The 14,966-nt window shown below is 45.4% G+C and overlaps 1 protein-coding gene across 1 annotated transcript in view; it reads left to right on the top strand.

Annotated features, from left to right (window-relative positions):
* The first annotated feature begins 1,079 nt into the window (after positions 1-1,079).
* The window catches only part of DGKQ (diacylglycerol kinase theta), a 149,417-nt gene continuing 135,530 nt past the window's right edge, over positions 1,080-14,966 (top strand). Inside the window, exon 1 of the mRNA XM_019490650.2 lies at positions 1,080-1,302. Coding sequence (XP_019346195.1) covers positions 1,113-1,302 — 190 coding nt within the window. The 5' untranslated portion in view covers positions 1,080-1,112. The remainder of the gene's footprint in view (positions 1,303-14,966) is intronic.

The following is a 14,966-nucleotide window of genomic DNA, read 5'->3' as shown; positions in this document are numbered from 1 at the left end:
TCTGAACAAGCTATGCATCACCCAGAGAACTGGAGACCTCCTGTGACAGCTGTTGCAAAGGATCCTGGCCACAGGTATGTTTGCGTAGACTGGGTATTGGCAGTGGCAGCCTGCCCTTTTGGCAAGGAGGAGGTGGAAAAAACTGTTCCACACATTCCTGGACTGCCCCTGGCTGCAGCTGCTCTTTGCTGCCCTCAGCACCCTGTTTGGCGCACTGGACTTGGTGTACATCTTCTTGATGTTGTACTAAGCAGCCAAGGAGAGCATGACCTGCCTGACCAATTTCCTGCTAGGCCAGGCCAAGACAGCGACTCTGAAAAGCTGCAAAAACTGACTCACAGGCACCAGCTCCAGTGATGCCCTGCAACAGTTTTGCTCCTCATCTGGGTGTGTCACATCTGAATTTGGACACTTCACCTTGGCAGGCAGACAGCTGGTCTGACACGAGTAACCCTCCGAGGGGCATGGGCATGAACAACACGCGCCCCTGGAGGCTGGGGAGCAGGGTGAGCTCCTGCAGGTGGTGGTGGGAAGCGGGGAGGTCCCACAGATGGCTGTGGCTGGGGGGGCAAGTGCCAACCAGCCACCGGCGACCACCCACAAACCAGTGGCGATCGAGGACTGCCCGCAGATGCCAGCGGCGGTGTCGGCAGCAGGGGGGAGCAGTGGCGAGCAGTGACCAGAAAACTCAAGCGCTTCTTGCAGGGGGTGCACCGCCAGTCTCAAGGGGTGGGCGTGCACCCGCTATGTGTCGCCAGTGGGCATGGGGGAGCAGGTTTCAACCTCCCGTGACACGGTGCTCTTGTGTTGTTGACAAGTGATTCACATTCAGTCCCTGTGGGGTGCACGCACGTTTACACATTCACGGCTTTTAATATCTGTGTAAGAAAGGTTTCAAAAGTCGTGCCACACGGGGCCGTGGAGGCCGGGCGCCGCGAGCCCCAGCGGCGGGGCGTCGCGACTGCGCTGCAGTGCCCCGGCTGGGGGCGGAGCGGTGGGTCGGAAGCGCCGCCCCTGCGGCCCCGCGGGCTCCTCGGCGCCGCGGCCGCTTCCTCCCCGGCGCTGGCGGAAGCGCGGTGCGAGCTGGCTGTGGCGGCGGTGCCGGGCGGGCCATGGCGGATGGGGCGCGCTCGCTGGGCGGGAGCCGCGGGGGCAGCCCGGCCGCCAGCCCGTCGCTGGGGGGCAGGAGTCGCCCGCCGCCGCCGCCGGGCCACGGCTTCAGGCGGGTGACGCTGACCAAGCCCACCTTCTGCCACTGCTGCACCGACTTCATCTGGGGGCTGGCGGGATACCAGTGCGAGGGTAAGGGGCTGCCCCGCCGCCTCCTCCTCCCCTCCCCTCCCCTCCCCTCTGGGCCCGGGCCCGCCTCCCCGCGGGGCTCGCGGCAGAGCCGGTGCCCCGCGCCCTGGAGCCCCCTCCCCTCAGGCTGGCGCCGCAGAGACCTGCGCGGGGCCGGGCAGCCGGTCCCGGCTCAGTTGAAACCCTGGCTTTGGGGCCGTTTCCTGTGCATGTTACAGCGCGCTCTCTGACGACGTGTCTCGCATTTGAAGTGCTCGAGAGCTGCTTTTGGATGACTTGCACAAGTTAACAATAGCGGGGGGGTAGGGCATCTCGGGAGAAAGCATGGATCCCTTACAGGCTGCACCGGGTGGGGGCGGGGGCGGGGGCGGGGGACGCCACTGGAACACTCCTGCCTCTTATCTGTGACTGGAGGGGGAGGGGTGTCTGCCACCGCGCCGAGTCTCTCTGCTGTGTTTCAGCAGGCACCTGGGATTCAGTACGGGAGGTCAGGTATCCAGGTTGTAGCCTTATTGGTCTAGAACAGGGGCGGGCAATTATTTCGGGCAGAGACCGCTTACTGAATTTTGGCAAGCCATTGAGGGCAGCCTGACAAGCAGCCAGGGGCAGATAAATACTTGTTTTCTAAATTTTTTAGGGGCCCCGCAGGCCGAATAGAATGGTCTGGCGGGCTGCATCTTGCCCACCCCTGGTCTAGAGGTAAAGGCAATCAGGAGTTGTAGTAGAGATGATATCTTTTATTGGACCAACAAGATTTTTGCCAAAAAACCCAGCTATAAACTGCCTGCCTGGAGGAATTTTCCATCTATGGACTCTTCATATTCCATAGGATTTCACAGAACTTTCATTTCTACCCAGGATAACTTCTTTACAATCTTTTCTCCACTGCCTGATGAAGGGTGTTTGTGCCCGAAAGCTTGCAATTAAAGGGTTGGGTTTTTTTTGCAGAAAATCTTGTTGGTCAAGTAAAAGATACTATCTCTACTACAAGTCCTGATTGTCACTACAGGAGGTGCACTTCTGCTTCCTTCTGCCTGATGCAGCATTGCTCTTATTCAGGCAGGGGAAGGGGGTGAGGGGAAGGTATGTCTGGGCCTGCAGTAGACTTCTTAGTATGATGTAGTTGAGGGAGGGAATGATTTGTGTTTTCTTAAGAAGGTGTGTGAGAGGAAGGGAGAGACTCTCCAAAGAAATGTCCCAAATTTTGTGGTACTGCCACTGTATGTACTCAGAACTTTACAGCTATTTATCTGTGAATGATATGGAACTTGTGTGTAGCTTGAGAAAAACCAAACAAAATACTCAAGAAGAACAGCTCATCATTCCTTTTTAAGCAATTCAGGACCAGTACTTCTTCACTGTAGGTAGGCAATAAAGTAGATAATGGAGTTTATTTTAATGCAGTACCTTTCAATATTTATTAGTTATGCATATTTTATATATTTTTCTGTCATGATCCGACTCTTTCAAATGGTGTGTTTTTTTTTTTTTGTTTTTGGAAACTCATTTTGGTCCTCTTATTCTTTATGGTCTCTCCTGGTCACTGGCAACTATTCTTAACCTCAGCAAAGAAGGCTTTATGATATCAGACTGTGCAGGTACCTGCATGCACGTGCTCTCTCCCCCCTCTTATTAAGGCAAACAGAACTTAAAATCTTGGCTCTGGTTTGTTACCTTGTGCTTTTGTGGAAGAAACAGTTGACGTGTATATTCTTTTGGGGGTGAGCCCCTGTTTTGTATGGTCTCAGCAGAGAGTCTAGATTCTTATCTCATTATTTGCACTACCTTTTATTAATCCTTATGTCCCTCAGCGGGTTAATTGCTTTGTTTTGTCCCTTTTGATCTCTTCAACCCATCTTTCCTCTCTCAGCAGTGCCGTATCATCCTTCTCCTTTGTATGTAAAGAAACGTAGTTGACCTTGTTAGTTTGAAGTAAGGCAAAAGGTAGGGCAGGGTGGCACCTCATAGATTAAATGACTGAGGCTGTGCACATATGTTCAAATGATCTAGGAGAACTGTCCAAGATTTGTTCTCCTAGTAGAAAAACTAACCCAGAGTTGAACCAGCATTTGAATGCTGAGCCCTTGAAGAGCAGAGATCTTGCAGGACTAACTTCATCCAGAAGACCCCTGGGTTCACTTCTCAATGTGCTCTGCAGGTTCCATCAGTCTGCATGGAGACAGACTGCTTATGTCTCCCTGCAGCTCAGTGTGGGTTTTGTGAAGGGCCCATGTTTAGCTCCCTGGTTTTCTGGAGCAGGAGAGTCCAGTGAGCAGTATAGTCTCTCTCAGGGCAGGATCAAGAGCAAAGCACTATGGAGAATTGTGCTGTGGTGGTTCTCAGAAGAGAATGTCTACAAACATTCTCTCTGGAGAAACACTTCTGGGAGTGACTTAACCCTGGTAATATCTAGATTATTGTTTTTCCTGAAGTGGCTGTTTTGGTCTGAAAGAAAAATCCTGAACATCTATGCACTTTTGGTTTCTCCTGGGAGAGCAGTGACTCTCCCAGGAGAAACAGAATATCTGTATGTGGTGTTAGTCTATAACAGTGGTTTTCATCCTTTTTAGGCTCAAGGCACCCCTCATTAGAATCGAAACACGTTGCTAAGCTCAAGGCATCCTCAAAAAAATGTCAGTTCTTTGTTTTCACTCTTTTTTTGGGGGTATCAAAAATGAGCAATTCTTTTCTTGCAGGGAACTCAGAGGTTACAACAGGTTAGATTATTTTTTACATGATAGATTCCTGTTTGAAATCTCTGGGTTTATCTTGTGAATAATTTTTGCGTACTTAACAGTGTTAACATTGCATGGCACCCTGTGACAACCTTGAGAGGATCTCAAGGCACCCCAAGCTGCCATAGCACCTTGACTGATAATCAGTGGTCTGTAACGTGCCACTTTGCCCTCCCTTCTACTTTTGTATTTAAAATACTTTATTTCTTTCTGTTTAATACCCCTGCTCTCTCTAAGTCCATTCATAGCATCTGGCTAGGCAGGCTGTAGCCTAGGAAAGTTTATGCCTTTCTGAACAGGCAGTCTTTAAGGTGCGACCCTGCCCTACCTTCCTTTGTTTGAGAGATGTTCTGTGGTAAGCTTAGACAAAAATGTAATTTTCTCAAAAAAAAAAAAGCAAAAAAAAAAAAAAGCAGGCCTTGGTTAAAAATGGTTTACTCTTACTAATTATCCCATAATGCCCAACAAGGTATTTTAAAGGAAGGGCTGTGTTTCTGTCTTTGCATGATGAAGGAGAATTTTGTGGGATTGAACATTTTAATTGCCTGCAAGTTATGCACTACAGTGTTAGTCAAGATGTATTGAAATAAGAATATGTTTAAAATGACACTAAGATATAAAAAACCAATCCTTTTCTATGAAAAATATAACAAACAAGTTTAGTCTCACTGATGGTCCTTTTTAAAACCCCTCCCCCCTTTCCATGCTCTTCCCCCCCCCCCCCCAAGTTTCCTAGACTTTAAACTTGAACTTGTCTCTGCAGAGTCTCATACTAATAGGGGACTGATTTCTGTTGTTGTTAAGGTAGCACAGCTTCAACAATACTTCTCCTTGGAATTATAAATAGGGACCTACTCAAAATCATGATTTTTGTGGAAACTACAAAAACGGTGGTTTCTACAATTCTTTGCGGAATTACCAGGGGGGGGAAAAAGTTACTGTGGTGGTGGAGGCTGCACACACACACACCATGACCCCCTAGATCCCCATCAGACCCTGAGAGGAAGAGGCAGGGGACACCGTGGGACCACCAAAATTTACCAGAAAGAGAGCCTGGACCAGGCCAGTACGCGGCACCACCCCGCTGCCTCCTAAGCACTCTTGTTGGTCTGGCTGGGCTGCATGTGGTTGATGACTTCAGCCCCGTGCAATGCCGCGGGAAATTTAGAAGGCACGGATGGTGCTGCAGAACTGGAGGCGAAGAAACCCAGCACTGTGCAGTTAGAGCCTGTGTGTGGGGAGGAGACGCCGAGTGGCATTATAGTCGGAGGGAGGGCACCCCGATAGTGGGCCCCTACCAGGATAGGGATAGGGAAGGGAGCAGGCAGGGTCCTCCTGCCAGATTCCTCTCACTTTTTTTGTTGTGGGGTTTTTTTTTTTCTCCTTGATTTCCCTTGATTTTGGTTAATGACAATGAGGGTTGTCAGTTGCTCATTGTGGTTTTCTTTTTTTGGAAGAGGTTCTCAGTTGTGCCTTAGTTTCTTGGGCTTTGTTTTAAGATTTTTTTTTCCATCCATCTTCCTTGCTAATTTCCTTCCCCACCCCCTCCCCCTGTTAATAAGAAGAAACTTTTTTATAAATGATTTTCCTGCAGTTCTACATTACTCACTCTGGCAAACACTCACAATAGGTATTTAATTTGAGTAACAATTGCATTAAGGGCTTCATGACTGTGGTCTAAGTTGTTTAATTCTTCAGTATTTGTAGTAAGAGCATCCTTGTGCTGCTATATCCACTTACCTTTTCCCACATCCCTATTCTTATTCAGGGTTAGATCTGCCTCTTTTTGTATTCTGTAGAAAAACTTCCATTGACTGAAGTGGCTGCTGAATGTGACCCTCAGTTTCTGTGACAAAGTAGTTTTACCATGGCTTTTTCCCCTGATTAAACTACTTTCTGGGCCCTGCATGTTTGTTTCTTTATACCAGAAAAAAGTTCGTCTAATCTGACCTCCTGTATATCACAGTTATCGCAGGCCATTATTGTACTGAGTCCAGTACTTTACATTGAATAAAGTGTATGTTGTGGAAGGGCTCTTGATTTTAAAGTCATAAAGAGACAGAGAATCCACCACTTTGCTTGACAGGTTTTTTTTCCATTGGTTAATTGTTATTAACATGGAGACCTAATTTCTAATGTGAATTTGTCTGGCTTCAGCTGGTGGTCCTTGTCAAGTGTTCCTCTACTGATTAAAGGAGTTAGGTGTTTTTTTTTTGGGGGGGGGGGTTGAAGTTGGTATATTTTCCTTGCTAAGAGATTTAGTGTACTGTATTCAAGTCATCTTTCTGTCTTTTTGATCACCTAAATAGATTGAACTCCTTAAGTCTTATTGTAGAACAAATTCTCTAGTCCTTGAATAATTTTGATTGCCCTTTTCTGTACTTTATCACAACTTTCAGCTTTTTGAAATGTTGACAACTGAATTGTCCATAGTATTCTGGCAACAGTTTGAAATACTAATGCTGTATACGGAGGTAAAATCAGCTCTCTATTCTTACTCACTTAAGCCATTTCTACCACATTATTGCAGTGGTAGCTTCCCATTGTTCGGGCATATCTTGTTTTCTTTGTGTACCCTTGTTTTGGTTGTATTAAAATGTATTTTGATTGAATGGGCCCAGGTATCAACTGAACCATATTAGTCTATGACTTCTCTGTTTCCCTCATTATTTACCACTGTCCCAATTTTTGTGCCATCTGCAAAATTTAAAATTTGAAAATTTTATTTTCAGGTCATTAATTAAAATGTTATATAGCAATCCTTGAGAACTCTGCTAAACACTGTCCCATTTTAATGATGATTAACCCTTTTTGCATTTGGCTGTATTTGTTACCTAGTAGCAAAGCTCATCTAGGTAGTCATTCTCAGTGTTGAGTCTTCTGTCTCTCTGTTTGGTTGTTTGTTTTTATACAACTGTCTACTCAATGCCCTGCTTTAGTTCACAGAATGGCTACTCTCTCATTTTAAATCTCTTCTGTAAATCCACTTTTCTCAACATATAGAAACTAAGGATGTGGGGCAGAGCTGTACTGCTACCCAGCATGTCCGCAGGTGGCGGAAGGACCTTCAGGGAAAGTTAGCTGTAAAATAAGCAGGGGTAACTAACGAATAAGCAGTTGCGAACCAAGCAGTGGCAGCACCACCAGGATGTGGTGAGGACAGCAGAAGGTAAGGTTACCCTCCTGAAAACCCACATATATCCTTTAACAGTGCTGTGACATGGCGAGTACAGCTTGCCGCTGTAATATGCCTGCCCAGCTATTAGTCTCCAAGTCCTCAGTGGCAGAGCAGGTGGAATAAGATGTTAGAATCTCAACAGCTGTGACGGAGGATGAAAGTTGCAGCAGAACAAGATCGCTAGTTGTCTTGGTCTCTTTGCCATTGTATCAAGGTCTGGTTCTGTCAAGAGCCATGTGGAAGCTGATGTGCAGCAGCTTCTCCACAATAAAAGAAGACACGCGCAGGCATCTTCTATACCAGCACATTCCTCAAGCCCTTTGGCGACCAGTTAATGGTGACAGAAGCAGGATTGTGAGGTCTGAAAGCTAGTCATGAACTGGCATGAAGGTGATGAGTACAAGAAGGTTGGTTAGCACTTGGATAAGATAGGAGTGAGATTTGGCATGCAAAATTGATTTCAACTCAGAGGAGACTCACCCAGTTGAGGAAGAATCTGCTATAGGGACCTTAGTTAGGGGTGCACTGACAGATTTTTGGGGCTGATACCGATAGCCGATTTTTAAGGAGGTATATCGGCCGATATCGATCTGGTTTCTGATAACAGCCCAGCAGCTTGAAGAGCTGCGTGCAGCTGGTATGTCTGGTGTGGTGGAAAGGAAGGGGCGTGGGGGGGCTGATTAAGGCCCCTGCAGTGAGGGAGGAGTGGGGCTGGGGCAAGCACTGCCTGGGCAGGGTGGGTGCAGGACGGAGCTGCAGCTTGTCTGGGGGGCGTGGGTGGGGACGGCTCCTGCTGCTGCATGCCACTGGTTCAGTGCTCGCCCGCTTGTCCAGCAGCTCCCGCCACTCATCTGAGCAGGGGTGGGGGGTGTGTCCCCCGGATCTGCATGGGGTGGGAAGAGCCCTGCACAGCCCTAGCCCCAGCCCGCCCTGCCCCACCCCGTGCAGATCCAGGGGCACACGTCCCCCCTATGCCTTCCTGGATGAACAGTGGGAGTTGCCGGAGGAGTGGGCAAGTGCCAGACCAGTGGCTCCTGGATAAATGGTGTGCCACAGCTCTGCCCTGCTTCTGCCTCAGCTTGGCAGTGCTTGCCCCAGCCTCTGTTGGGCTGTGCTCCTTCCTGTCTCCTCGCTGCCATACTGTACTCCTCTCCACCCTGCCAGGCTGTGTTCCTTGCTACCACTGTGCTGTGCTGAGGCTGCAGGCATGCACGGGCATTTATCCACCAAATTATTGGCCACATTAAGCCGATTTCTGATGCAATAAATTGTCTTTATATCAGTGCTGATCTGATATCGGACCAGTGTATCAGTGCACCTCTAATGTCAGTACTTTGAAACTTCATGACAACAACAGGAGGTGGAAAAGCAGTAGAAACAGAATGTCGTGGACCAAATAAAAAATCCAGGGCTACCCACCCCACACCAACACAAGTCTGAGGTTCAGTAGAGTGTTGATCCCAGATAGACTTCATCAACTATCTTTGTATATGTAGATAAGACAATCATCCTCGACTGCGTGAAATTATTGAAGAAGCAGAGGAGAAACTAAGGTGGAAACAGTTCTCGTCATTAAGAGCTGTCCTTTGATCATCACAACAGCAGCTGTAGTGGAAGAGGATATTTCCCAATGGCAAAGCTGGTGGAAGAAGAAGACAATAACCAAACTGGGCAATCTCCAGGCAATAATGTGTTTTCCCACCACAGTATGCTGCTTCAGTGCGTGCTTGGAGCTTGGAGATTCAACCTGAAAGCAGGTTGCTGTTGTGCACCACCAGTTACTACAAAAATTGTGAGGAAAAAACTTTCAATCTTAAGGATTGGAAGTTGGAACTACGTACAATGACCCCAAGTATATCTGACGACCTTCAAACCATTGGTGACTGACACAAAACTGCAGTCATTGATGTAGAACTACTGAGACTGAATGTCGATATTGTCACTCTACAAGAGACCAGACTACCAGGCAGTGGCTGCCTGAAAGAGAAGAATTGCACCTTTTTCTGGCATGGTAAACAGCACAAAGAAATCAGAGAGCATGGTGTTGGCTTTACAGTAAAAAAATAAACTGCTGCTTTCAATCGAATCCCTAAACAAAGTCTCTGAAAGATTAACGCTGCTTCAAGTTGCTACTGTCTCTGATCCTGTCTATCTTTTACATGCACATAACATGGTGCGATAAAATCTCCAACTTCGCTTTTCTGGAATGGGCCAAGATACCCAGTATGTTCGTGCTCCTGAGACGCATGCGTCCATTCGTTAGGACGTGTGAATCATGTGAGCGATGGCCAGATCCCCAAGGACGTTCTCTACAGTGAGCTGGCCACTGGCAAACATCAACATGGTCAGCTGAAACTGTTTTGTTGATGTCTGCAAGAAAAACCTTCGTGAACTGTGCATTGATGGCCAGCGCTGGGAATAATTCTCTTGGGACTGCTGCAAGTAAAAAGCTGCTGTGAAGCAGGACCCATGTCACTTTGAGATAGAGAAGAGGTGTGAGAAGCAGGCAAGACAAGATGGTACTCTGCATGCCAGCACAAGCTCAACCAAGTTTATATGTCCAACTTGCCGGAGGGTCTGCTTAACACACATCAGACTCCTCAGCCACTCAAGAAGCTGTGGTGGTATCTAGTATCCTACGTAAGGTGAAATCTCCATGATCTCCAAGACCAATGGCTGCCAATGATGATAAAAACTAAACAGATAAGTCGTTTTCATGCTTGTTAAGTACTGTGTGTATAAGCTGCCCAGATATACAGAGAGGAGGAGGAGGAGGGAGGGAAATACATAGTAAATATATATAAATTCTTAAAACTATAGGCTAACAAAAAAAATCTCTATTTTTACGTTGTACTACTTTGGCTTGTCTTTAGGCGTTTTTTGCCTTTTTTAAGATTGTGTTTCTAGAGAAGGGGTCAACAACCCGTGGACATAACCTGTGAACTATGGCTTCAGTGGTATTTGGAAGCAGGGGACTCTCCTTGCACCATGCCGTAGTCAGCCATCTGGGCTTCTGGTGGAGGGAGCAAGGCTGCAGTGAGGTAGCATGGGCTCCAGGGGAGTGGGGTTTTAACTGTGCCGTGCCACAACTGAGAAGCAATGGGGTCCCTAATGCCTACCCGCCTCCTAACCAAGCCTGGGTTTTTCTGGCCCCCCCTTGTTGGAAAACATTGCTGACCCCTGTTCGAGAAGGAAGGGCATTTTTCTTTGTGTCTGGAAACACGTAACCGATTTAGGTGTACAGTGTAACTAACAAGTTGTATTCTTCTGGAAATGTAAGCCTCCTTCAATACAGTGTCACCTCATTACCTCTGTGGTGTAGAACTATGCTATTTTATTGACATTTCAGTTACAAGAACAATGCAACCATCTTTCAGTTACCTAATAGATCATACGTTTCTTCTGAGTTTCACTTTTAGTTTTTATTTAACAGCTTGGGTTTTTTTGAGTGAAAGAATTTCTTTCTTCTGGAACTTGGTCTGAATGATTCATTTTTCCTAAATAACACTTGATAGTTAAACATACCGCTTGCTAGCTTTACGTAAAAACACCTTTTTGCATTGAAAACAACAGAAGCAGAGAGAGAACTTTGTCTTAAGGCCGCCATAGCTTTATTTAGTCCCAAAAGAGTTTACGTGAAGTAGATTGTGAAAGACGTACTGAATTTCCTGCACAATTGGTTGGTTGGATGAATCTTAAATGATTTGGAACTTGTAATTTGAATTAAGGAAGGGTATAAATTTCAAGAGGAAAAGATATTCCCAAATAGTTCCCTGAAGGGTTGCTTTTATTCTGAAATATGAATACCTTGTTCAGAAATAGCTTAATCGACTTCTGAAGTGGATTATGGTAAACTTGGAGTAAGGAATTTTTACTCTGGAATAAGGGCATCCATACAGGGAACTGATCAGGAATTGCTGTTCTGGAATTACTCTTTATCTATGTAAACTTCTAAACATGAAGAAAAAAAGACTGAATAGTCTGAGGGAGGGAGAGAGACAAGCTGTCGACAAGGAATGCAGTTTGATGCTTTATTTTATAAACATTCAGGAAAGTAGGCTTTTCTAGGAAAGCTACTTTCCAGAAAGGTTTTAAGCTTTTGATAGTTAAATAATAGCACCTCTATATTTGAGATGCAATGTAATAGTGAGCAGAAAGACCTGAAAAACCCATCTGTGACATGCTTAGTGACAAGTATATTTCAGGACCCAGGGCTTCTAATGGTTTTACCAAGGCATAGCTTTAAAAAGAAAAAAATGAGAGAGAGAGACTCTAGTAGAATCTTGTGCTGTCACTGATACCAATTTCAGTTCACCTGTAGTAGAGGATTGCATTGGTATACATTTTTCTTCTGCTGAAAAATCCCTTTTTATAGACAGAGTTGGAGACTTAAGTCTTTTTGTCAAAGGAGGCTCTGAAGCAGGGATAAACAGTGTTTTGGCATGTAGTTTCTGTTGCTATCCCAGACAGAAGCAGGAGTAGTAAAAGTGACTAAGGTTAGTACAGTAAGAGGAAGAGAAGTATTACAAGTATGAGTAAGATAAAGTAGTATAATATAAAATAGTATATGCCAAAGGTGGATTCAGGAAAATAAAACATTGAGATATAGGCCCTTGGTACATATTACATTTAAGGTGCAATTAAGATGTAATTGTGCCATAAATACTAGTAGTGCTACATGCGCAGCCAGTTTATGGTACCGTAACATGGTGAAGCAGCCTGAAAATGTTGTACAACATATGTGGAATGTTTTGTGGTTTATTTTTATGGTGCCATAAATTGAACATATAGCAGTCCCATCCCACTATTGACAATCAGCTGATTGTCAGCATTGACATGGACTTGGAGGTTGGCATCAGAACAGGTTCTGACCTACTTGATCCTTCCTGATATGGACAGTCCTGGTCTGGATGCCATAAATGGGGAGCAGATTGCAAGGTTCCTGTGGGGCGGAAGCAGAGGGCCTTCCCCTGCCAGGAATCCCTATGCCAGCAGCCTCTTTTATTTTTTTCTGTAGTCCCCACAGGACTGAGGCAAGGCACTCAAAGATGGTGGATGGTGGGGAGCTGGGCTGTATGTGGTTTTTCGACGTCCTGAAACATGGGCACCCGTGGGTGGGATAGAGACTCTAGGATGCCAAGGTTCCAATGCCCCAGGACGTCTAAAAACCATGCCTCCAGCTGGATGGTCCTGAGAGCCCCACGTCTGGAACCAGCTCTGGCCTTGAGCTGCCTTGAGTCTAGGTCACAGCCACTCCCTGCTTGATCTGCAGGATTGGACTGGAAGCAGCTCTGCAGTGTTGCAGTTGGGATCCTGCCAAGAACAGTTATCATGGTAGGAGACTCAGTGTTTGTGATGGCGCATACTATTCTTCCGATCCCAATTGCATGACTGTTTTTAACATCTACTAGTGGCTACGTGAGGTTGGTTGTGTTTTGTGAAAGCAGAAAATGTGCTTTTACGTAATTACTGTATTTACCTGGAATGGTTGTTTACAAGAGAGAAATCGGTCTTAAAATCATAGTGTATATATGCTTGTATACAGAATACAGTATGTATGTATTGAAATATTTATGAAGAAATCTTACTTGCACACACAAGCAAATTAAATGATTCCTGTTTTAGTGTCTGTGCCACTGACTTGAGTAACTGTAGTTCACACTATTAATATGATGAAAAGGAGTTAACCAGTGCATCATTCCTACTTGTAGCTGATTCCTGTCAAACCTCCCCAGTGAAATCCTGTTTTTTTTCCAAAAATAGACCTACACAGAAAGGTAAAATTTCTCTTCAGAACATGTAAGCATCTTGGTGTCCTTCCTGGTTATTTTATCCTCTTTTTATTTTTTATTTATATTTTTTTTTATTCTGTTTCTTTCTATTATTTCTTTACTCCAGAAATCCTTGGCCTTTGTTGAATAAAAGGAACTGAAGCTTCCTATGATGATCATTAATATCTTCTTTTTCTTTTTTTTTTTTTTTTTTTAAGGGTAGGAACCAAGGATTTCTTTACCCTGAAAACAAGATCTTTAGTCTCAGGGGTGTAAGTGACAATGGAAATATTTCCTCCTTGTTCAGCCATGACAACAAATGTAACTTGTATTTGAAAATTATTTTCCTATGAACTATCCTCAAATTCTTCAGTCTGAATCTAATTTTCAGCATATTATGGCTCTTAGAATGTGCATGCATGCGTGCTAAAAATGAATACTTAGATCACCTTTACATTACAAAAGTGGTGAGATGTTAAAGAGAATGTTAAACTACTAGAAGAGGGATTACTGTATTTACTCCAATACAAGATTACTTTGCATTCATGACAACCCCTAATTATTAGATTCTAGACCATAACAAATGTAAAAATGATAACAAATTTATACATGTCTAGAATCTAATTCTCGAGGCAGGGGAGAGGATGTCATCTTTAACTTTGTCCCTGGCCCACCACTGCAGTGGGGCAAGCAGTAGCAGGAGCAGGCAATGGAGTATTCAGGTGGCCTACCACTACCCATTGCTATGTGTCCCTCCCACCCCCTCTCCTTCATCACAGTTGCCCCCGTGGCTGCCTGCCCTTGCCCCCAAGGTGCATAATCAACCCCCTTGTATCTTACGCACTGCCACTTTCCCCAGTCTCCCTCCTGCCCTCCTCTCCTCCCCAGTGCTTGCCTCCCTGACACTTGCCTTCCCTCTCCCTGCCACTGCTTACTTCCTTGTTATGGCTGCTGCCCAGGGCAGGGAGCTCAGAGCACCTAGTCTCTGGCCCATCCTGGTCACGTAGTAGCTGTTGTGGTAGTGGCAGCTCTGGTCTCAGACTTGGAGCCAAGGCAAAAGTTGCAACCACCTCTGTGGGGCCAGAGGCAGAACATGCTCCATGTTCTGTGCCCTGGGCTGGAGCAGGGGCCCAGTCAGAGTTGGTGATGCTACAGGAAGGTAAGCAGTAGTGAGGGAGGATGGCAGGAGGTAGGTGGGGGCTGTGGCTTCAGCTCCAACTCCAGGTCTGGAGCCTGAGCTGCTGTCCCCCCTGCTCCTTTGAATCAAAGACTATGTAACTTCTCCCCTGAGAATTAGGGAGGGGTGGAACCTTGTTTTGGATTTGAGTAAATATGGGCTAACTTTTGGAAGGGGGAAGTATTGTGATGCACTCCAATTCATTTTTGGACAGATTACTTTCATGGTCATTTAACTTCCTTGTGGCAATTAGAAAATATGTAATATATTTTACCTTTTGTTGTTTCTTTCCCATGTAATCTATTGCAGGCAATGCAGCTGGGGTGGGATGGGGGCTGTTTTGTTTTGTCTTGTTCTTTTGGAAAGTGAATGACTTTGCCAATTCCTTTTTCTTTTCAACTACTATACCATTTCTCTCTCTGTTCCTCTGCACGTGGTTTTGTGACCTTCAGTCCTACATTTTCCTTCTTCATCCTGATTTGCAAGGATAATTGCACACAGTATATAATCAACTACTTTTTCTGTTGGATATTGTGGAGTTGTGTTGTTTTTTGATTTTTTTTTTTCTATCCAGATCATCCCTGATACAGATTAAGAATTAAAAATGTAGGTAATGAAAAGGAAAGATTGTTTTAGCTATCTTTCCTCTACATTGCTTTTTGTTTCAGTAACTGAGTAGTGATTTGTGTTGGGTTGTGTGTTAAATGTTTATCTGACACGTACAGAACTGTCAGATGGCTGTGCTAATATTTAATAAATTAAGGCTTAAACCTTACTTTTGTAAGTCATAATGCTATAGCAGCTAC

Source organism: Alligator mississippiensis, chromosome 3, assembly GCF_030867095.1.
Source record: "Alligator mississippiensis isolate rAllMis1 chromosome 3, rAllMis1, whole genome shotgun sequence".
NCBI lineage: Eukaryota > Metazoa > Chordata > Crocodylia > Alligatoridae > Alligator > Alligator mississippiensis.
This window is presented reverse-complemented; position numbering and strand designations above follow the sequence as displayed.